General features: G+C 53.1%; 1 protein-coding gene across 4 annotated transcripts in view; it reads right to left on the reverse strand.

Moving 5' to 3' along the window:
• Positions 1 to 3936: 3936 nt before the first annotated feature.
• The window catches only part of FGD5 (FYVE, RhoGEF and PH domain containing 5), a 124070-nt gene continuing 109815 nt past the window's right edge, over positions 3937 to 18191 (reverse strand). The window contains exons 15-21 of one of the 4 annotated variants that reach the window (XM_065933974.1): positions 17105 to 17204; positions 16668 to 16868; positions 14938 to 15067; positions 13434 to 13564; positions 10652 to 10780; positions 6140 to 6294; positions 3937 to 5292 (exon numbers count right to left, since the gene is read on the reverse strand). In XM_065933974.1, the coding sequence (XP_065790046.1) occupies positions 5256 to 5292; positions 6140 to 6294; positions 10652 to 10780; positions 13434 to 13564; positions 14938 to 15067; positions 16668 to 16868; positions 17105 to 17204 (883 nt within the window). In that variant the 3' untranslated portion in view covers positions 3937 to 5255. Of the gene's footprint in view, positions 5293 to 6139; positions 6295 to 10650; positions 10781 to 13433; positions 13565 to 14937; positions 15068 to 16667; positions 16869 to 17104; positions 17205 to 18191 lie in introns of those variants that run through there. The other 3 variants (XM_065933975.1, XM_065933976.1, XM_065933977.1) reach the window with 3 other exon arrangements.

Genomic DNA, 18191 nt, shown 5'->3' on the forward strand with positions numbered 1-18191 from the left:
TCCCGGGTCTGAGCTGGCTTCCCCTCCGATGTCCACCGCCTCGGCTGTGTATTCCTCCTGAGATCGTCTAGCACACTGTCTCATCCTAAAAGGTGCCGTGAGGTCCCGTCATGGTACCAGTGACAGCCGTCATTGCTAACACAGCATTCCAGATGCCCTTGGGTCTCCTCTGTGGCTCAGAATCTGACTATCCACTGCCAACTCCAAGTCTGGCCACAACCTGGGGTCACTGCCCACAGACCAAGCTTTGACTCTGAACGCCTTCACAGACCCTCCCAAGCCCAGATCGCCAGCCTGCACATCCACAGTGTCCCGAGGGCACTTGCAGACTTAGAGAAGGGAACCCAGAGGAGAGGGCTGAGCCATGGGAGGAGCCCAAGGCCACGCAGACAAGGCGGGGATGAACTCCACTTCACGCTGGCCGTCTCAGGCCACAGAACCTACACTGCTGTCCCCCGGGCTGGCTCCGCCTCCCATGTTACCCGCCGCGCCCCAAGGGGGGCAGCCTTGGTAAGGGGGCCCAGGCTCTGTTTGCAGCATGTCGTACATAGTGGTCACCCCAACAACACTGCTCTGGCTTCACGTGACTGACAGGCCCCCGGCTGTGCCCCGCTTGGTTTCATTTCTGGAAATAACCCTGTCCCTTGGGACATGACCCCCCAGGACACAGAGGTGTTCTCTCTCCCTGGGAACTGGAGTGGCAAGGGTATGATGGCTTCCACCCCAAAATAAGACCTGTCCATTCTTACAGGACACGTGTTAACTGCAACCTTCGGGCGTGACTTCACCAGAGGATATAAATTCACAAAGGGTTCAAGAATAGCAAGTAACTGATCAGTTTTTAGGTTATTATTTTTTATAAATATATCTTAGAAATTCTAATCTATTCCATTATGTGAGAAACATGTGGTGAATCCCCAGGATCACTTGCCTTAAAAATCCTTCATATGTGAGTGTTCCTCCTAACATGTCAACTGAATCACACTAGAAGCATGAAATGTTAAAACTTTTTAAAGCGTGTGTACTTTGGATCTAAAATATTAAGTTGGATTTTAAATACCCCAGCTGAAGTTGAAGCAAACCTTGTGCATGATTGCAGAAAAACAGAACTGTATTCATCGCTGCAGTTAGAATACTGAAATAACACTGGATTACGTACATGGTTGGATAAAGAAATGCACCTTGTGTGTTATGACTTTGGAGAAAAGGTCCTACTGATTGGTCCACAGCAGTCAAGAGTTTTCTGTTGATTTTAGGAGGGACTTCACATTGTAAGTCTGAGAAAATATTAATAACTCAGAGTATCAGCTCACACACGTTGAACAGAGACACTAAGGGGGATCTCGATCTCGAGTGTGTGACTCCAGGCTAGTGACACAAGGTTTCTGTTCCCAGTTTCCTCATCTGCAAAATGGAGATGATAATAAGAACTCACCTCAACACATCCTTGGGACAAATAAATGGAGGAGCGGGGTTAAGGTGCTTAGAGTCCTTCATGCTGAGATGCTTGCTATTTATTATTTGTTGTTAATAATCACACAAAGGTCTCTAGGAGCTTGTGAGAGGTCAGTGCTGTTGGCTGCTAATTTAGTAATTGATTAGGGGCTTAAAATACCAGTAACATCAAACCAGCCTCCCCAAAGTCACTTAAAGTAATATATTCAGCTATATATGTAACATGCCCCAGTAACACTTGGGGTACAAATTCACAGCAAGGCACAGCCCTTGCACTACACTAATCCAAACCACAGTCTTCTTTTCAAAAAATGTGGTCCAGAGAGTGGCCACTGGGGGTGAGTCCCCAGCAGCCAGCCCACGCCCCTCCTCTTCCCCCAGCTGACTGGTCTATGGGGCCACCTTGGCGCCCTTCACAGTGACCAGCTCACTAAGTGTCTGGCAGCTGTGTGCAGGGCCCGCTCAGGGCTTCTAAGAAAAAGCTACAGCCGCCACCACTGGGGGTGGTCAGCGGTCAGCCTCTTGGGAACCAGCGCTGGAATCAAGCTGACAACGGACGGTAGGTCAGAGAAACCCAGAGTCTGGAGCTTGGGAGACACTGTCCAGCCCTGAACCCACCCTTTTATCCCACCTCCTCTCATTGAGCAGATCTCCTAGCTGTCTAATGCAGCATGAAGCTGGTTTCCTTTTCCTTGCTGTTGAAAAACAGAAATCTTAGTGTGGGCACAGTTGTCCCCTCAACTGACAGTTAACACGTGGAAGCACGGATGCCTCCCTGCTCACAGAGGCCGCATACCCCAGGCTGAGGCCATGAATGGAAGAATCTTCCAGAATGTTGTTGACTTTGTCCCAAGGCAGAGAGAAAGCTGGGCTCCATCTGCTCCCACCACTTCCAGCCCAGGTGGCCTCGTCCCCATTTACGGCCTCAGTGTTCAGCGATGCCATTCCCACTATCAATCAAACGAGAGGCTGGACTAGATGGAGAAAGCACTCCAACCCGCGCACCTCAGCCCCAGCGCATGGTGCACACCCCGACACCCCCCAGCCCGGCTGTGTCCGGGGGAGCCTGTCAGCCTGAGCAGAACAACTCAGAGCGGATTCCTGACACCCAGAAGCTTCATCACGGGGACCCAGGACCTCAATCACCATCCTGGATGCTCCCGTGTGCCCGTGTGTGCCCCGTCAGTGATGACAGTCACACTTCTTCTTGCTGACGAGGCCCCGTCCAGGCTGGAGAGAGACACCCGGTCTCAGGAAAGCTGGGAGACCACCGCAGTTAAAGGGAGTGCTGCCTCCTCTCCAGGGCCGGGGCCTGCGGTCTGCTTGGACAAACAGCCGGTGTGCGCCGAACGCTCGGGGGGCCGGGAGGGTCTCCGGGTGACGGGTGAAGGCCCCGGACTCCGGGCCGCTGGGTTCTGGGTCACAGCACTGCCTCCTCCCTGGAAATGCACTCTGCTGAGGACATGCAGGAGGGACAGCCCGGCGCCCCCGGGGGCAGGCGGAGCAGTAAATTGTGGGGCCGTGGGCGGCTGCTCCTGCAACCTCCGGGCCCAGGAGAAAAAGCGCTGTCAGCCAGCGGGCGGCTTCCTCTGAGCTACTCCGGGCTCACCCAGTGGGCAGACGGTGACACAAACACGTGAGGCGAGTCGGACAGAGAGGGGGGGCGGGTGAGGGACAACGAGCAAAGCTGGCCAGGAGAGATCGGATGAAATGAGTCCTCCCAGAACCAGGGTGCGCACAGGTGAAAACAAGGCCCAGGTAACCAGGCAGGTCGTGGCGCCGCCACGCAGAACTGTGGAAGACCTCTGCGGCTCCCTCCTCTTACAAGACCCATCCGATGTGTTCTATCTACAGCCCGGGTTGCTATCAGGGGCAATGGTTCACCGAGAAGAAAAAGCCCTGTCACAGCTCCTTTACAGGGTACCAGAAATAGGATGTTACTCGGGGAAAGAAACCTTCACCGGACTTCCGGACACACAGTTCTACCTGGAGCTCAGAAACTGACAACGGGCCACAGCACAGGCAGGCTGGGGAGGTGCCCGCTTCCTCTTGCTGAAGTCTTGCTGCACTTAAAAATATATATATATATATAAATTAAATTAAATATAAATTAAATTAAAAATTAATTAAAATTTTTAAAATGCTTTATTTGGCTGCACTAGGCCTTAGCGCTTTGTTGCAGCCTGCAGGTGTGGCATTCAAACCCTTAGCTGCAACATATGGGGTCTGGCTCCCTGACCTGGGATTGAACCCAGGCCCCTGCATTGAAAGTGTGGAGCCTTAGCCACTGGACCACCAAGGAAGTCCCTTGCTGTGCTTTTTAAAGGCTCAGAGTCTAGAAGGCCCATCTCAATAGGTCTGATGATGAAAATGATTCCATGGGAGTTAAGTCCTCGAAAATTAACAAGAAGACCTCTCTTATCACTTAGTCTGGGTCCTCAAAATGTTTAACCAAACATTTTTAAAAGAAGAACTGCAAACTAGGAAAAAAAAAAAATTCCCCTGAAAATATTTAATGTAAGTTAATTCCTGGAGATGGTGCTTTTTATAAAATGTTCAGCAACTGCCTTTTTTTTTTTATGGAACAGGGCAACAGGAAGGTGGGGACAAGACATCAGAAAATGATATGATTGCTTTTTATTTCGATGACAGTAACAAGGAGGCCCCCCGCCACTCTGCTTTATGTAAAAACACGTCCAGCATCGTGAGCAGTCATCAGCGGGAAGGGACCAAGTCCCAGGCGCCCACAGGGCATCTTCAAGCCACAATTCTAGGCCTCCCTCAACTGTGTCCAGAGCCACTGGCCAACACCACGAATTCACCTTCCCATCGCATCCTGTCTTCTCTCCTTCCCTCTCTTTCAAGGCTTCAGGAATACAGCAGAAGGATCACGATGTCGAAAACAAGGACAGTTCTCACAAGCATATCGCTGTCGACCTGTGCGGGGTAAACTCAGGAAGGCACGCAATAAATTAAAGCAGACCCATCTCTCGGGAGGGTCTGTGGTGACCTCCAGGGTGGGGGCTGGGTCTGCCAGCAGCCGAGTTTCCAGCACCGGTGAGGTGTCAGGACCGCTATAGGGAGGAGGCAGTTTCCTCCTTTAGGAAGCTGTGGCGGTCTGCAGGGTGAGTGGTCGCTTGGAGGAGACAGTCCTCCGCTTCTGCTCCCAGGGTTTCCTGGCCCTGAGCCCTCCGAGGCCAGGGGGACCCTCCTGGCATTACCTGCTGGTCCACCACAGCCAGTGCTGGTGGCAAATTAGTCCACAGGACTCCATCTACCACTGACTTACGGAAGTCCCTTGGGGGAAAAAAAAGAAAAATCAAACCGGAGGTTGCTGCTCAGGAAAACAATAAAGTGCTTTTTGATGACAGTAGCTGTTATCTACTGGTTGTTTTTCATTTCACCTGAGGCACCGACATCAACGACATGAAAGGCGATGTTTACCAGGAGTGAAAAAAAAACCTGTAAAAGCTTGTTTCCACTAAGAAGCCTGCAGTTCTACAACGTACTTCTCTACTGGTTTCCACGTCCTCATGGTACTAAATTTTAACATACTACTGGAAAGGGAAATAGTTTACGCTGAAGTGGGGAGGGTGGACAACACGAAGACAGAAAAGGTCCATAAATATCCCTTAAGGGGTCCACTGGTGAAGGTGTGAAAGAGGGGGTGACAGCCAAAACGGCCAGGCCTCGTGCTGAACCCAGATGTGTGTCCGGATGGGTGGAGACATGGATTGGCTTCTGGAAGGGTCCACATATCAACCTAAGAGTGTCCTCTGAGTCCACATGCTAGGTAACTGCTATAACACACTTGCATCTTCCATGGCCTCGATCCACCTGCAACACACAAGAGGGGAGACACTCGGTGTGGAGGCTCTGCCTGGAACTCTGGTCATGGAACCCAAGAGTGATGCGACAACAGTATCATTAATCCAAGGTGAGCGACCAGGTCCTATTCTGCTTGTTTCCCTCGCATTTAGCAAAAGGCCTGGAGTGCGGTGCACAGCCGCTGAATCAGTGCACCCCTGTATGGATAAGTCATCACACAGGCAGACCCCGCTTTCTCATGCTTTGCTTTCCTGCGCTCAGAGACACTGCCTTTTCTCTAAATTGGAGGGTTTGTGCAAACCCTGTGTCCAGCAAGTCTAGCAGGCAGCACCCTTTCGCAACAGCATTTGCTCACTTTGTGTGTCTGCGTCACATTTTGGCAGTTCTCACCGTATTTCAGACTTCTCCATCGTTAGTCCATTTGCTGTGGTGATCTGTGACCAGTGGTCTTTGTTGTTACTACCCCCCAAAAGATTATGACTTCTGAAGAGGCTCAGATGACGGTTAGTACTTCTAGCAATAAAGTATTTTCCAGTTAAGGAACGCACACTTTTGTAGACGTAACGTGACTGCACAGTTAATAGGCTACAGGATAAACGTAACTTGTGTATGCACTGGGAAACCCCAAAGCTTGGGACTCCCTCGGCTGCCGCACGCGCTTCATCGCGTGGTCCGGAACCCCACCCACAGTCTGTCTGAGGTCTGCCTGGGGATTTCAATCCGCTCTTCTGCTGTGGCCCAAGGGAACCTGACAGGACAGGAGAGCCGGAGAAGAAGAGAAGCCAAAGCCCAGGGTGACAGCTGGTTCCTTTCTGAGAGAGGGGACGGGGAAATGCAGGACTAGTTATTTTGGTACCTCTGAGCCGAATTACTATCCTCGGCTTTGAAGCTATAAAATAGGGTTTTCTTGTGGTAAAGATGAAAAGTAGGTCCGGCTTCACTGCTGCCTTCCTCCTTGCCTGGCGCAATGGTGAAGCCAAGCAGGGGCATACTCTCCAAGGCCACTGTGTCCTGCAGAAAGGCAGAGGGGAAACGGACGTTAAACACACCAAGAGCTGAGCATCCACGCTCTTCACGCTTACTTCCTGCCAGCACCAGTCACGAGGAGGAAAAGACACTTAACATTCTGCGACCACGTTTACAGAGCCCTGGGACTTCCACGTTATCTTGCTTAGTCTTCATGACGGTCATGAAAGGTGTCAGCCCCATGCTAAGAAGAAACTGAGGCTCAGGGAAGGTAAGTAACGCCCTAAGATCACACAGCGTGGAAGGGACAGGGCCAGCGTTGGAACTCATGAACACCTGAAACTCCGCATTCCTTCCACTGACTTGGTGTGGAAGTGACTCAGATTTTCCACCATCATTACCCCCGTTAATGTATTCTGTGCTCAGGCCCCCACGGTCTCTTTCACAGTGCTTCAATATGGAGCACCCAGGGTGTTCGTGCTACAAAGTTGGTAACAATTTGGTGAGATGTACCCACAGAATGCACACAGATCTTAAAATCATGGAGATGGGTGGAAAAAGAAAGAGCTTTATATATGTAAAGAACTTTTTATAATAAACACACCCATATTTATGTACAGATACACGTCCATAAAGAATACAACTTAATAAGATCACACATGAAGAGAGATAAATGGTTAAGCACACTAGAATGACTGTTGGGAAAGAAGGGGGAGTTAAATTTGTGTATAAAAGGCAAGCAATTTTCTAAGGCTGCTGGACCAGAAAAAAACATCTGACAAAATTCAACATCTGCTCATGATAAAAACTCTTAGCAAACTAGGAAATAGAAGGAAACTTCCTGGGTCTTCCCAGTGGTACAGTGGACAAGAATCCACCCACCAGTGCAGGGGACATGGCTTTGATGCCTGCTCCAGGAAGATGCCACGTGCCACAGAGCAGCGATGCCCGTGTGCTACAACTACAGAGCCCGCATGCCTAGAGCCTGGGCTCTGCAACACGAGAAGCCAGCTCACCGCAAAGAACAGTAGCCCCTGCTCACGGCAAATAGAGAAAACCCTCGTGCACCAACAAAGACGCAGCGCAGCCAATAAATAAACAGAAGGGAACTTCCTTAATCTAACAAACGGTATCTATAAAATATCCACCAACACCATCATACCCAATAGTGAACTACTTAATGCTTTTCCCCTAAGACTGGGACAAAGCAAGAGGGCACTGCCCGTTACCAGTGGAATTCAGCCCTGGAGGCCCTAGCCATCGCACTAAGACAAGAAGAAGAAACAGAAGACCTCAAGATCAGAAGAGCAGCAACACTACCTGTGCATAAAAAGCACATGTTTGACTACAAAACAACTACTAGAACTAATAATCAATCTAGTGATGTCACAGGATAACTAATTCTTTCTTTAAAATATTTTTGTACCATCAGTGAACAACTAGAAAATAAACTCCATTCAAAACTGCCTCCAAAAATAAAAGTTAGGAATAAAGGTAACAGAAATGAGAGAAGTATAAGAACCTCTATACTAAAAAGTACCAAACATTAAACATAGAATTTAAAGAACTAAATAAATGGGTTATTCATGGATTGGAAGATTCAACATGGCTATGATGTCAATTCTCCCCAGACTGATATATAGATTCAATAATCCTTGTCATAATCTTAACAGACATTTTTATAGAAATTGACACATTTATATGGAAACACAAAAGACCCAAAACAACCTTTAAAAAGAACAAAGCTGGAGGACTTACACAAGGCTTACTATAAAGAATTAAAACCACATTAAGATACTACTACCCTTTCATCAGAATGGCTAAAATTAAGGACTGGCAATACTAAGTGCTCACAAACGTGGAGCAAACAGAACTCCCAAATTTACCTACATTGTTGGAGAGACTATAAAACGCCATACCATTTTGGAAAACTACCCATTAAATTCTTAAAGACCACATGTATATTGTGTGATTCAGAAATTCCATCCCTAGGTATTCACCCAAGGTAAAATAAAAACCTATTTCCACACAAAAACCTGTATGCAAAAGTTTAAACTGGCTTTATTCATAATCACCTCAAATTGGAAACAACTCAAATGTCCTTGAACTGGTGAATGGATAAACAAAGAGGTATATTCACCAAATGGAATACTACTCAGCCATAAAAGGGCATGACCAACTGCATGCAACAATATGGATGACTCTTAAAAACATTGTGTTGAGTGGAAGAAATCATCCATGATTCCATTTATCTGAAGATCTAAAAGATATAACTAATATAATGGTAGGAAAAAATAAAACACAGTGTGTTGCCTCTGGGGACGGGGGTGAGGTGAGGATTTACAGGGGTATGCATTAGTCAAAACTTAACAAATAGTATCAAGATTGGTGTACTTTATCATATATAAGTTGTACTTCAGAAGAAAAAAAAAGAAACACAAATATTGAACTCTTAGGGAGAATTAGCGCAGTTAGTGAAGAATCCGCCTGCAATGCAGGAGACCTCGGTTTGATTCCTGGGTTGAGAAGTTTCCCTGGAGAAGGGACAGGCTACCCACCCCAGTATTCTTGAGCTTCCCTGGAGGCTCAGCTGGTAAAGAATCCACCTGTAATGTGGGAGTCCTGGGTTCGATCTCTGGCTTGGGAAGATCCCCTGGAGAAGGAAACAGCTATCCACTTCATTATTCTGGCCTGGGTTGCGAACAGTCAGACAGGACTGAGTGACTTTCACTTTCACTGAGCGACTTTCACTTTTCAGGGGGAATTATACTTAAAAAGCATCAAAAAGCAGGATGGATGAGAGACTGATAGATACTTGATTAAGTACAATAATATGTTAACTGTATAATCAAAATTCCTTCAATGGTTATGTTTGAAATTTTTTGTAATAATAATAAATATATTAACTACATAATAAAATATTGGGGAAAAAATGTAGAAGATTCCTATATATTTCTGACAAGCAGCTCTCTCCCAGGGCTGATAGTGAGTAGCAAGTTACCTCAGGGTACATGACAGGGATGCGTGGCAGTAGAAATCTGCCCCTTCACCTTATCAAATCTCCTTCTTCTGATGGGATTTGAAAGCTTGGCCCTGCCACTGGCTTAGGCTTACTGAGCAACTGTACAAGTTCCTCTCTCTGAAGAAATCCTGAAATCCATCTTTGGAAACCAACCCCCGCTCTCACTTCCATGACAACCGTCGCTGAGGACACAGAGCCTCCGGCTTTTCCGCTCTCAGACAGGATCCACACTCTGATGGCTGGTTAACTGCCAGTAGCTTCTGTTCCCCACGTGCGTGTTCCATGAGATGCTCCGTGGAGGAGGGCACTCTCCACACCTCGGGGACCCACACACACCCTTGTGGACCCCCTCAAAAGCACTGCTGTGAGGAAGCCTCACAAACCGCCCACTCAGTTCTCCCAGAACCCACGTCTCACAGGGTCCCCCCGCCGCTGTGGGTGTCCCCTGGAAGGTCTACCTGGGGGGGGGGTGGTGTCCCCTCTATGCGTCTGGGATCCTGGACGACGGGCTGACTGCAGCCGCCGCAGCTGCAGGTCCCTCCTGAGGGAGCTCTATGCGCCCAAGGGGACGTGCCTTCTGCCACATCCGTGGTGGGGGGAGAAGGGCCCGCCCTGAGGGGAGGTGCCACCCTCGTGGGTGAAGCACCACCCTCTGCAGGCGCGGAGACTGCATTTAAGTCCCGTTTGCAAAGCGGGTGTCGCCTGCGGAAACCCTCAGAAGGTGGGGTCTCTCGCCTTATCTCAGAGGTTGAGCGCATCAGAAGGTGGGGGTCTTTCGCCTTATCTCAGAGGTTGAGCGCATCAGAAGCTGGGGGTCTGTCGCCTCATCTCAGAGGTTGGGCGCATCAGAAGCTGGGGTCTTTCGCCTTATCTCAGGGCGCCCCCCGCCGCGCAGCCCCGCTCACACCTCCCCACTGCGGACGCAGCGGGACAAGGCCTCTCCCCGCGGCGTTTCCGCAGGTCCAAGTCTAAGACGTTGTGATACACGAACGTCGGGCTTCTTTAGTAGAAGCGCTGCCACGCACGAGGCAATACAGGTCCCTGCCCGATGCACGGACACGGGGACGGCAGCCTCCCCAGGCTCTTGGGAGGCGGAGGGCAGGGAGGAAGGCGCGCTCTTTGCGGCAGCGCCCCGGGGGCGCGGCACCGACCCTGCCCGCTGAGCCGCCTGGGCGCACCAGGCAACGGCCGGCTCCTCGGGGCTGAGCCCGACGCTGGCGCCGCATCCGCGCGGCGGCCCCCAGAGGAGACCTGGCGGGCGCCGCGCCCGAGGCGGGCCCCGGACGCGGGCCCCGCGGCGCCCTCGGGCCCACCCGGCCGCGCGCGGCGAGGCTTCCCCCCGGCCCCCGGAGGACAGCAGAGCAGGCGGGGCCACGCTACCTCGCGGGCCGCGTAGGTGTAGAGCACTTTGCCTTTGATGACGAACCAGAGCTTCTTCCAGTGCCGCTTGCCCTTCTTGCACCGGCTGAGGTAGCCGCTGATGGCGGAGCCCTCTCCCGAGGCGGCCACCTGGGGAGGGAAGGAGGCGGGGCGGTCAGCGCTCCCGGGGCGGACGCACGCGGCGCCGACGGGGCCAAGACGGCAGCCCGGCGGCCGGCGGGGCGTCCGTGCCGCTCCGGGGGCGGGGCGCGTGGGTGGCCCGGGGCGCACCCGGCCCCCAAAGGCCGCCCCACAGGGCCGCGTTAGAGAGAGAGGACTGACTGAAGGGGCCCGGGACGCGGGCATCGACAGCGGCCTGCAGGACCGCTGCCCTCTGGGGGCGAGTCAGATGCCTGGTCCGCGCCTCCTCAAGACCCCAAACCAGAGAACTGCAGGCATCGATCTGGGCGAAAGTTTCTTCCTCGTAAAATTGATTCTTAACGCTCTTCAGCTTACCCTTTTCTTACATTGTAAGAGGAGGTCCTTTCTTTTTTTAATTGTCTCTCTAAAAGGTTGTGTGGTCTGCCTAGTGAGTTTGCTAACTCCTGTTAGTGGTATCAGGGCGTCCCTGCTGGCTTAGAGGGTGAAGCGTCTGCCTGCAGGGCGGGAGACCCGGGCTTGATCCTGGGGTCGGGGAGATCCCCTGGAGAAGGAAATGGCCACCCACTCCAGTACTCTTGTCTGGAGAATCCCTCGGACGGAGGAGCCTGGCGGGCTGCAGTTCATGGGGTCACAAAGGGTCAGACACGACCCAGCGACTTTGCCTTCTTTTCGTAGTATCAGTGGTGTGGTCTTTTGACCACACCACAGGGGCTCAGATCACAGGCCTGGAGTAAGACCCATCTCGGGTTCCAGCACAGACTCTAGTGGCCACTAGAGGGGTGATGTGAGACCACTTACTTCCTCTAGGTCTCCGCGTCCTGACTAGTTAAAACTGGAATCAAATGACGTCAGACAGGTCACGTACAGTGCCTGACCCCCAGTCAAGTGCTCCATAAACATTCACCTTAATACGACAGCAAGAAGGCCGGGTTATGCAATAATTTCATCTGACTTTCTCAGTTCACAGGTGGGGAAACTGAGGCCCAGAGGAACTGGGAGCGGGGCGGGGTATCTACCAAAGGTGAAATCCCGACTTAGTTGAAGATAGGGCGAGAACTCCGAGCTCTCGGCAAATGTTCTCGAGGTCAGGCAACTCCAGTGTAAGGAGAGGAAGCTACAACCAGCCAGGTGTTTTGAAAAGTACCGGGAAAGGAACCTGCCCCTCGGGTCCCCAGGACCCCCCTAACTCAGACACGCCTCCTCTCCCCACACCTGACCTGCCGGAGCAGCTCCCAGAGTCTGCGATCTGCCCCCCATCAGAAGTTCCCGGGGCAGCACGTCAGCAGACCTTCCCCTGGGAAGCAGGTCTCAATGCCCGCATGGGGCTCCTGGGGGCGAGGGAGAGGGCGGCGGGAGATGGGGGCACATTTCTCCGGGGCTGCTGCGGAACCCATGGTGTAGTCCTTGTTGAGTAATAAAAAGGTTGTCACTTTGGGCCATGTCAACATGGCTTGGGGCAAGTCCACATGGCACCTGGATGTCTGAAAGGTGAGACCAGTGGTTCTCAAACTCTACCCATGGCACACTCAGGTTCCGTGAGTTCAGCTCATGTCGACACGACTGTGGGAGTGACAGGGTGTTCTTTACTCAGTCTGTGCGAGGGGACTAGTTAAATGACGAGACAGCCATACAGTGTAAGAAGTGTGAGGTTTATGGGGACAAACTAATGTGAAATAATAATATCAAAGATAAATGAAAGAAATGTATAGAAGATTCAGAGTATCATCTTTTGAGTTAAAAAAAGGATCTATGATCGTCTGTCTTTATTTTGTATATGCATAAATATTTTTGGAAGGATCCATAAGAAATCTGATGGCAGTTAGTTTTAAGGGGTGGGACTGAAGGAGTCTGGGGAGGGAGGGAGAGAAACTCAATTCTCATCACACATTCTTCTGTGTTTTTGAAAAAAAAAATTCGTTACGTGTTACTTCCAAGATTTTTAAGATGCAAAAGGAATTAAGCTCATGGATAGAACCATACTCACTTAAAATTTTCATCCCTAACACTTTTTGAACCCTTGCCACCTGCTATTCAATAATGAATATTTCAAACTACTTGGTAACAGCAGCTCACGGTTCTTTTGACAGGTTGTATATTCATGGGCACACATTTGTTTGTGGCTATGATTAGAATACAGTCAATTAAAAAAAAAAAGAATACAGTCAATAATCTGGTTCTGTCTGCAGAAAGGAATTGAGTTGGGCTAACTCTGAGGTTTCCTGCAAAGAGTCCTACGGCCTTGAGGAGGCTCACCGCCTGAGCCTGTGTGGGATCCCCAGGACGAGACAGGGATGCGGCCTGAGCGGCCAGACTCGGGAGGGCTGAGCCAGGCCGAGCGGCTTTAGACCCAAGGGCTGCAGCGCTGTGTGCACCTGGAGATGGGTCTAGGCGGCGGGGGACGACACACGTGTCTCCCCGCACCTCCGACAGCTACTCGGGCTCCTGTTCTCTGCCACCGGCGGGGGTCTTCTCGGCCTGTGCTTCAGGGCGGCCTTTGTGAGCACGAGTCAGAACCGCCCCCGTGAGGGATGCTCTCTAACGTGTCCGCAAGAGCCTGGTCCGGCTGGGTCGGGGGGTCTGAGGACCCAGAACCTTCTAAATCCCCCTGGCGCCCAGGCAGGCAGCCCTATACCCGCCTCACCTCGGTCAGGGCCGATGGGACTTTCCTCTGCTTCCTGAAGGCCGAGGGGTTGATGCTGTGGAAGACGGACGAGAAGGCGCTGCTCGAGAAGCGGGCGGAGGAGAGGGGGAAGCTCATGCTCAGGGGCCGCTCTGCAGCGAGACAAGCCGCGGGGAGGGAGGTGAGCGTCTGCGCCCACAGCGGGGGACACAGGCGCCTCCAAGACCTGAGCTCCCGGCCCTCCCGAGACGGCACCTGGCCGTGAGGGTGGGGTGGGGGGGGGTGGGGGTTCCGTGTGACCCGAGAGAAGGGAGGCCCCCCTGCTACAGAGCTGGAGTGGGGCGGGCTCTCCCGCTGCTGGCTATGCCTCCTCCCCGTGTCTGCTGAGGCTGGGCGGTCCTCTCCACGCCCCGGGCAGCCCTGGGGTGGGGGTGACTGAGGGGAGTCTCTGGTTTCAGGCCCAAGATCCAACCTGCTCCCCCTTGAGCCGACCCTGAGCACGGGCGCTCACAGGCCTCTCAGCCGCCTCGAGTTCTGCTATCCAGGACCCTCAGCCCCTTCCCCGACCACAATGCCTCTGGTCTCCATCTCGCCATCCTCATTCCAAGAGGGCCCCAGGGGACCCAGGCCTGAAAATAGGGCCGCTGTGCAGAGCAACATGAGTGCCTGCCTACTGGCCTCATCATGGAGATGCCTGGACCCAGCATGCTGTGTTCCAGACACGTGTCCCAGACACATGGACCCAGACACGTGTCCCAGACACATGGACCCAGACACATGTCCTAGATGACCCAGACACAAGTCCCAGACACATGACCCAGATGCACGTCCCAGACAGGTGTCCCAGACATATGAACCCAGACAGACACATGACTCAGACACATGTCCCGGACACGTGACCCAGACACGTGACTGACACATGTCCCAGATACATGTCCCTGACATATGAACCCAGACAGATACATGACCCAGACACACGGACCCAGACACATGTCCCAGATGCATATCCCAGACACATGACCCAGACACGTGTCCCAGACACATGTCTTACATGACCCAGCCACATGTCCCAGACACACGGACCCAGACACATGTAATCCAGACACATGGACCCAGACACGTGACTGACACATGTCCCAGATACATGTCCCTGACATATGAACCCAGATAGACACATGACCCAGACACATGGACCCAGACACATGTCCCAGACACATGACCCATACACGTGTCCCAGACACATGTCCCAGACACGTCCCAGACATATGAACCCAGATAGACACATGACCCAAACACATGTCCCAGATACACAACCCAGACACGTGTCCCAGACTCAGCTGCTCTGGAACACTTCCTCTGGGGGCACCTCTGGATTTTCTACAGAACCAACGGTGGGGAAGAAGGTGCCCCAGAAGGGGGTTTAAACTCTGTCTCCTCCTGGAGGGCAGCATTTTGTCTGCAGCCCCCCGGGGGAAGCGGCTAGGAGAAGCCATGTGGGGAAGAAGGGGACGGTGGTCCGCGGTACCTCTCATCAGGCCTGGGGCGTCCCCGCCCCTCTTCTTCAGCTCTCCGTAGCAGCCATCACACACCTTGGCCATGCGGTCCTTGAGGTACTTCAGAGGATACTTGTTCCGAGAGCAGTTTCGGCAGACGATCTGGGGGGACGGGGGGCCCGCGGGTCACAGGGTCTCACCCCCCCCCCCGACCAAAGCAGAGGACCATGTCCAACCCCTCCGACCCACCCCCGCCTCTTTGAGGGCCCCGTGCTCTGAGCAGAGTTATTATTATGCTTCTCTGGGTGCTTCTGTTTTTCTTTTTAAAAAATTATAGAAAATTATAAAATAGTATACAAAAAATTATAGAAGTGATTTCTTGTCTTATGCTTGTGCCCAGTCATGTCCAACTCTTTGCAACCCCATGGACTGCAGCCCAACAGGCTCCTCTGTCCACAGGATTTTTCAGGCAAGAATACTGGAGTGGGTTGCCACTTCCTCCTCCAGGGGATCCTCCTGACCCAGGGATTAAATCCGCGTCTCCTGTGTCTCTTGCATGCAGGCGGATTCTTTATCCACTGAGCCATCCAGGAAGCCCAAGAGAAGTGATATATAACATTACATTATTAATAGTTTCAGATATACAATGCAGTGATTCAATATATGTAATATAGTTGGCTCTCCATGTCTGCGGGTTCCACTTCCACAGATTCAACCCATGGTGGATCGAAAAGATTTTTAAAAATTCCACAAAGTTTCAAAAGCAAAACGTGAATTTGTCATGTGCTGCCAACTATTTGCATGGAATTTTCACTGTATTTATAACTATTTACACAGCATTGGTAGCTCAGCTGGAAAAGAAACCGCCTGCAATGCAGGAGACCTGTGTTCTATACCTGGGTTGAGAAGATCCCCTGGAGAAGGGAACGCCTACTCACTCCAGTATTCCTTGCCTGGAGAACTCCATGGACAGAGGAACTTGGCGGGCTACAGTCCAGGGGGTCACAAAAGAGTCAGACATGACTGAGCGACTCTCACTTTTCACACAGCACTTCCATTTTATTAGGTGTTATAAGCGATCTAGAGATGACCTGCAGTATGCTAGAGGATGTGTGTAGGTCAGGTGCAAATGTTACACCGTTTTATTAAAGGATGTGAGCATCCTTGGAGTTTGGTATCCACGGGGACCCTAGGATCCTAGAATCAGTCTCCCATGGATATCGAGGGATATCCGAGACACCACAATGTCTAGTTAGCATCCATCACCACACATAGTTTACAAGTTTTTTTTCCTGCAATAAGAACTTTAAAGATCTAATCTCTTGGCAGCTTTCACATATACAATACAGTTTTTAAAATTAATTAGTTTTTATTTAGCTGCACCGGGTCTTAGTTGTGGGATCTAGTTCCCTGACCAGAGATTGAATCCTGTCCCCTGCATGGGAGCATGGACTCTTAGCGAGAGGACCACCAGGGGTGTCTCTACAATACAGTTTTGCTGACTATTATCACCAAGCCGTAAGCTTTCTGTTTTCAGATGAGCTGCGCCCTTAACCAAGACGGGCTACTCTTCCTCCCGGGACAACAGCCCCATCCGCTACCATTTCCTTCGGGGAGCGAGGCGGTGGAGTGGAAGGGGTCTGGGGTTTGGAGCCCTGGTGGGAGGGCACGCCCCAGCCTGGGCCCGACCCGCAGCAGCTGCTGGACGCCCCCTTCCCCCGCCCCGGGTCCCCGGCCCCGCGCACACGCCTCCGTGACTCACCTTGCCGCAGGCGTGGCAGTGGTGGCGCCGCAGGGTGAGGGAGAAATCGCAGCCGCAGTTCATGCACATCATGACGTGCGTGACGGGCACGAGGGTCGGGGGCCTCTCCCCCAGGCTGACCCCCAGCCTCTCCCGTATCTGGAGCAACGGAGTCAGGCAGGCCGCGGGGTCAGGAGACCAGCTGGGCCGCAGCCCCCCGTCCTGTGGGGGGGGGTGTGTGTACGGGAGGGGCGGGGTGGGCTCCACTCTCCAGCGCCCCCCGCCCCGACCCCGCCCCGCAGCCGCCAGGGCGCCGACCTCGGTTAGAAACGGGGCCGGGGGCGCCAGGCTCTGGGGGGCGCCAGGCTCTGGGCGGCGCGGGGAGGACGCGGTGGTGCCCCGGTGGGAGGAGACGCCCGGCCCCGCGGGCGCGCGGGGGCGCAGGGAGGCCGGCTCACCTCCACGCTGTGCTGGAAGGCGGCCAGCGCCTGGGCCTTGTAGTCGTCGGGCAGGGCCCGGCTCACGCAGCTGTGCCACTCGTCCCTCTCCGCGCAGGAGCTGCGGGCACAGGCCGGGGTGGGCGAGGGTGCGCCCTCTCGGGGTGGGCCACGTCCCCGCGGCCCCCGCCGCGCCCCCACCCCCAAGGCCTCAAACCCCGCCCGGCCACCCGCCAGACTTGCACGGCGGCCGCCCGCATTGTCAGGTGTCTCTGGGCCCGGCCTGTAAACGTGGGGACCTCAAACACTCCTCCTCTGACTCCCAGGGCGGCCGCGGGGACCGGCTGACACGTGGCGGGTGGAGGACTCTGCCGATGGCACAGCCCTGCGCAGAAGCAAGGGTCCCACACTCCCGAAGGGTCCCACACTCCCGGAGGGGTGCGCGGGCGGTGGGCAGAGCCAGGTACCACTGGGGGGGCAGTGCACAGGTGCTGGCCACGGTCACGATCTCGTTCTCTCCGCCTTCCTCCTCAGTTTCCCACATGCCCTCCCAGTCATTCACTCATTCAGAGCGCAGACATCCCAGCTTCCCCTCCGGGACTGGCAGGCTCTCCTGAGAGGTGATGCCCCCCAGCAGCCGCCGGGTGGAAATTCTCACGGAGACCACCAGGTGTCGCTCTGACCCCGCCGCCGTGCCTAGAGCAGCTCCTGGCAGGAGCCCCCTTTCTGGTTTCTGAGCCCCCTCCCCGAGCCCCTATCCCAGCTCCAGCTGGTCTTGTCCTGGAAGAGGGCGGGGGGACTCTTTCTTTGCCAGAAACCAACAAAACCGGGCCCTGGGGCAGAGCATGAGGGCCTGGGAAAAAACAGCCATCTCTGATAGAAAGGCCTCACCCCCGCAAAAGTAAAAGGGAAAATAAATTGATGAATGCTCACCCCTGATGTTTCTCTCATTCTCCAGACCCGGCAGCCTAAACACAGACTATTTTATGAGCTAAGGTGCGCCATGCACTTTTCACTGGCTTTAACCTTTCTTACTGCTGCAAAGACCCAATGGTCCGTAGGGTTTTACACTGAGGAGATGGTGGTATATTTATGCAATGGGCTCTGG

The sequence above is a fragment of the Muntiacus reevesi genome, chromosome 4 (assembly GCF_963930625.1).
Source record: "Muntiacus reevesi chromosome 4, mMunRee1.1, whole genome shotgun sequence".
Taxonomy (NCBI): domain Eukaryota; kingdom Metazoa; phylum Chordata; class Mammalia; order Artiodactyla; family Cervidae; genus Muntiacus; species Muntiacus reevesi.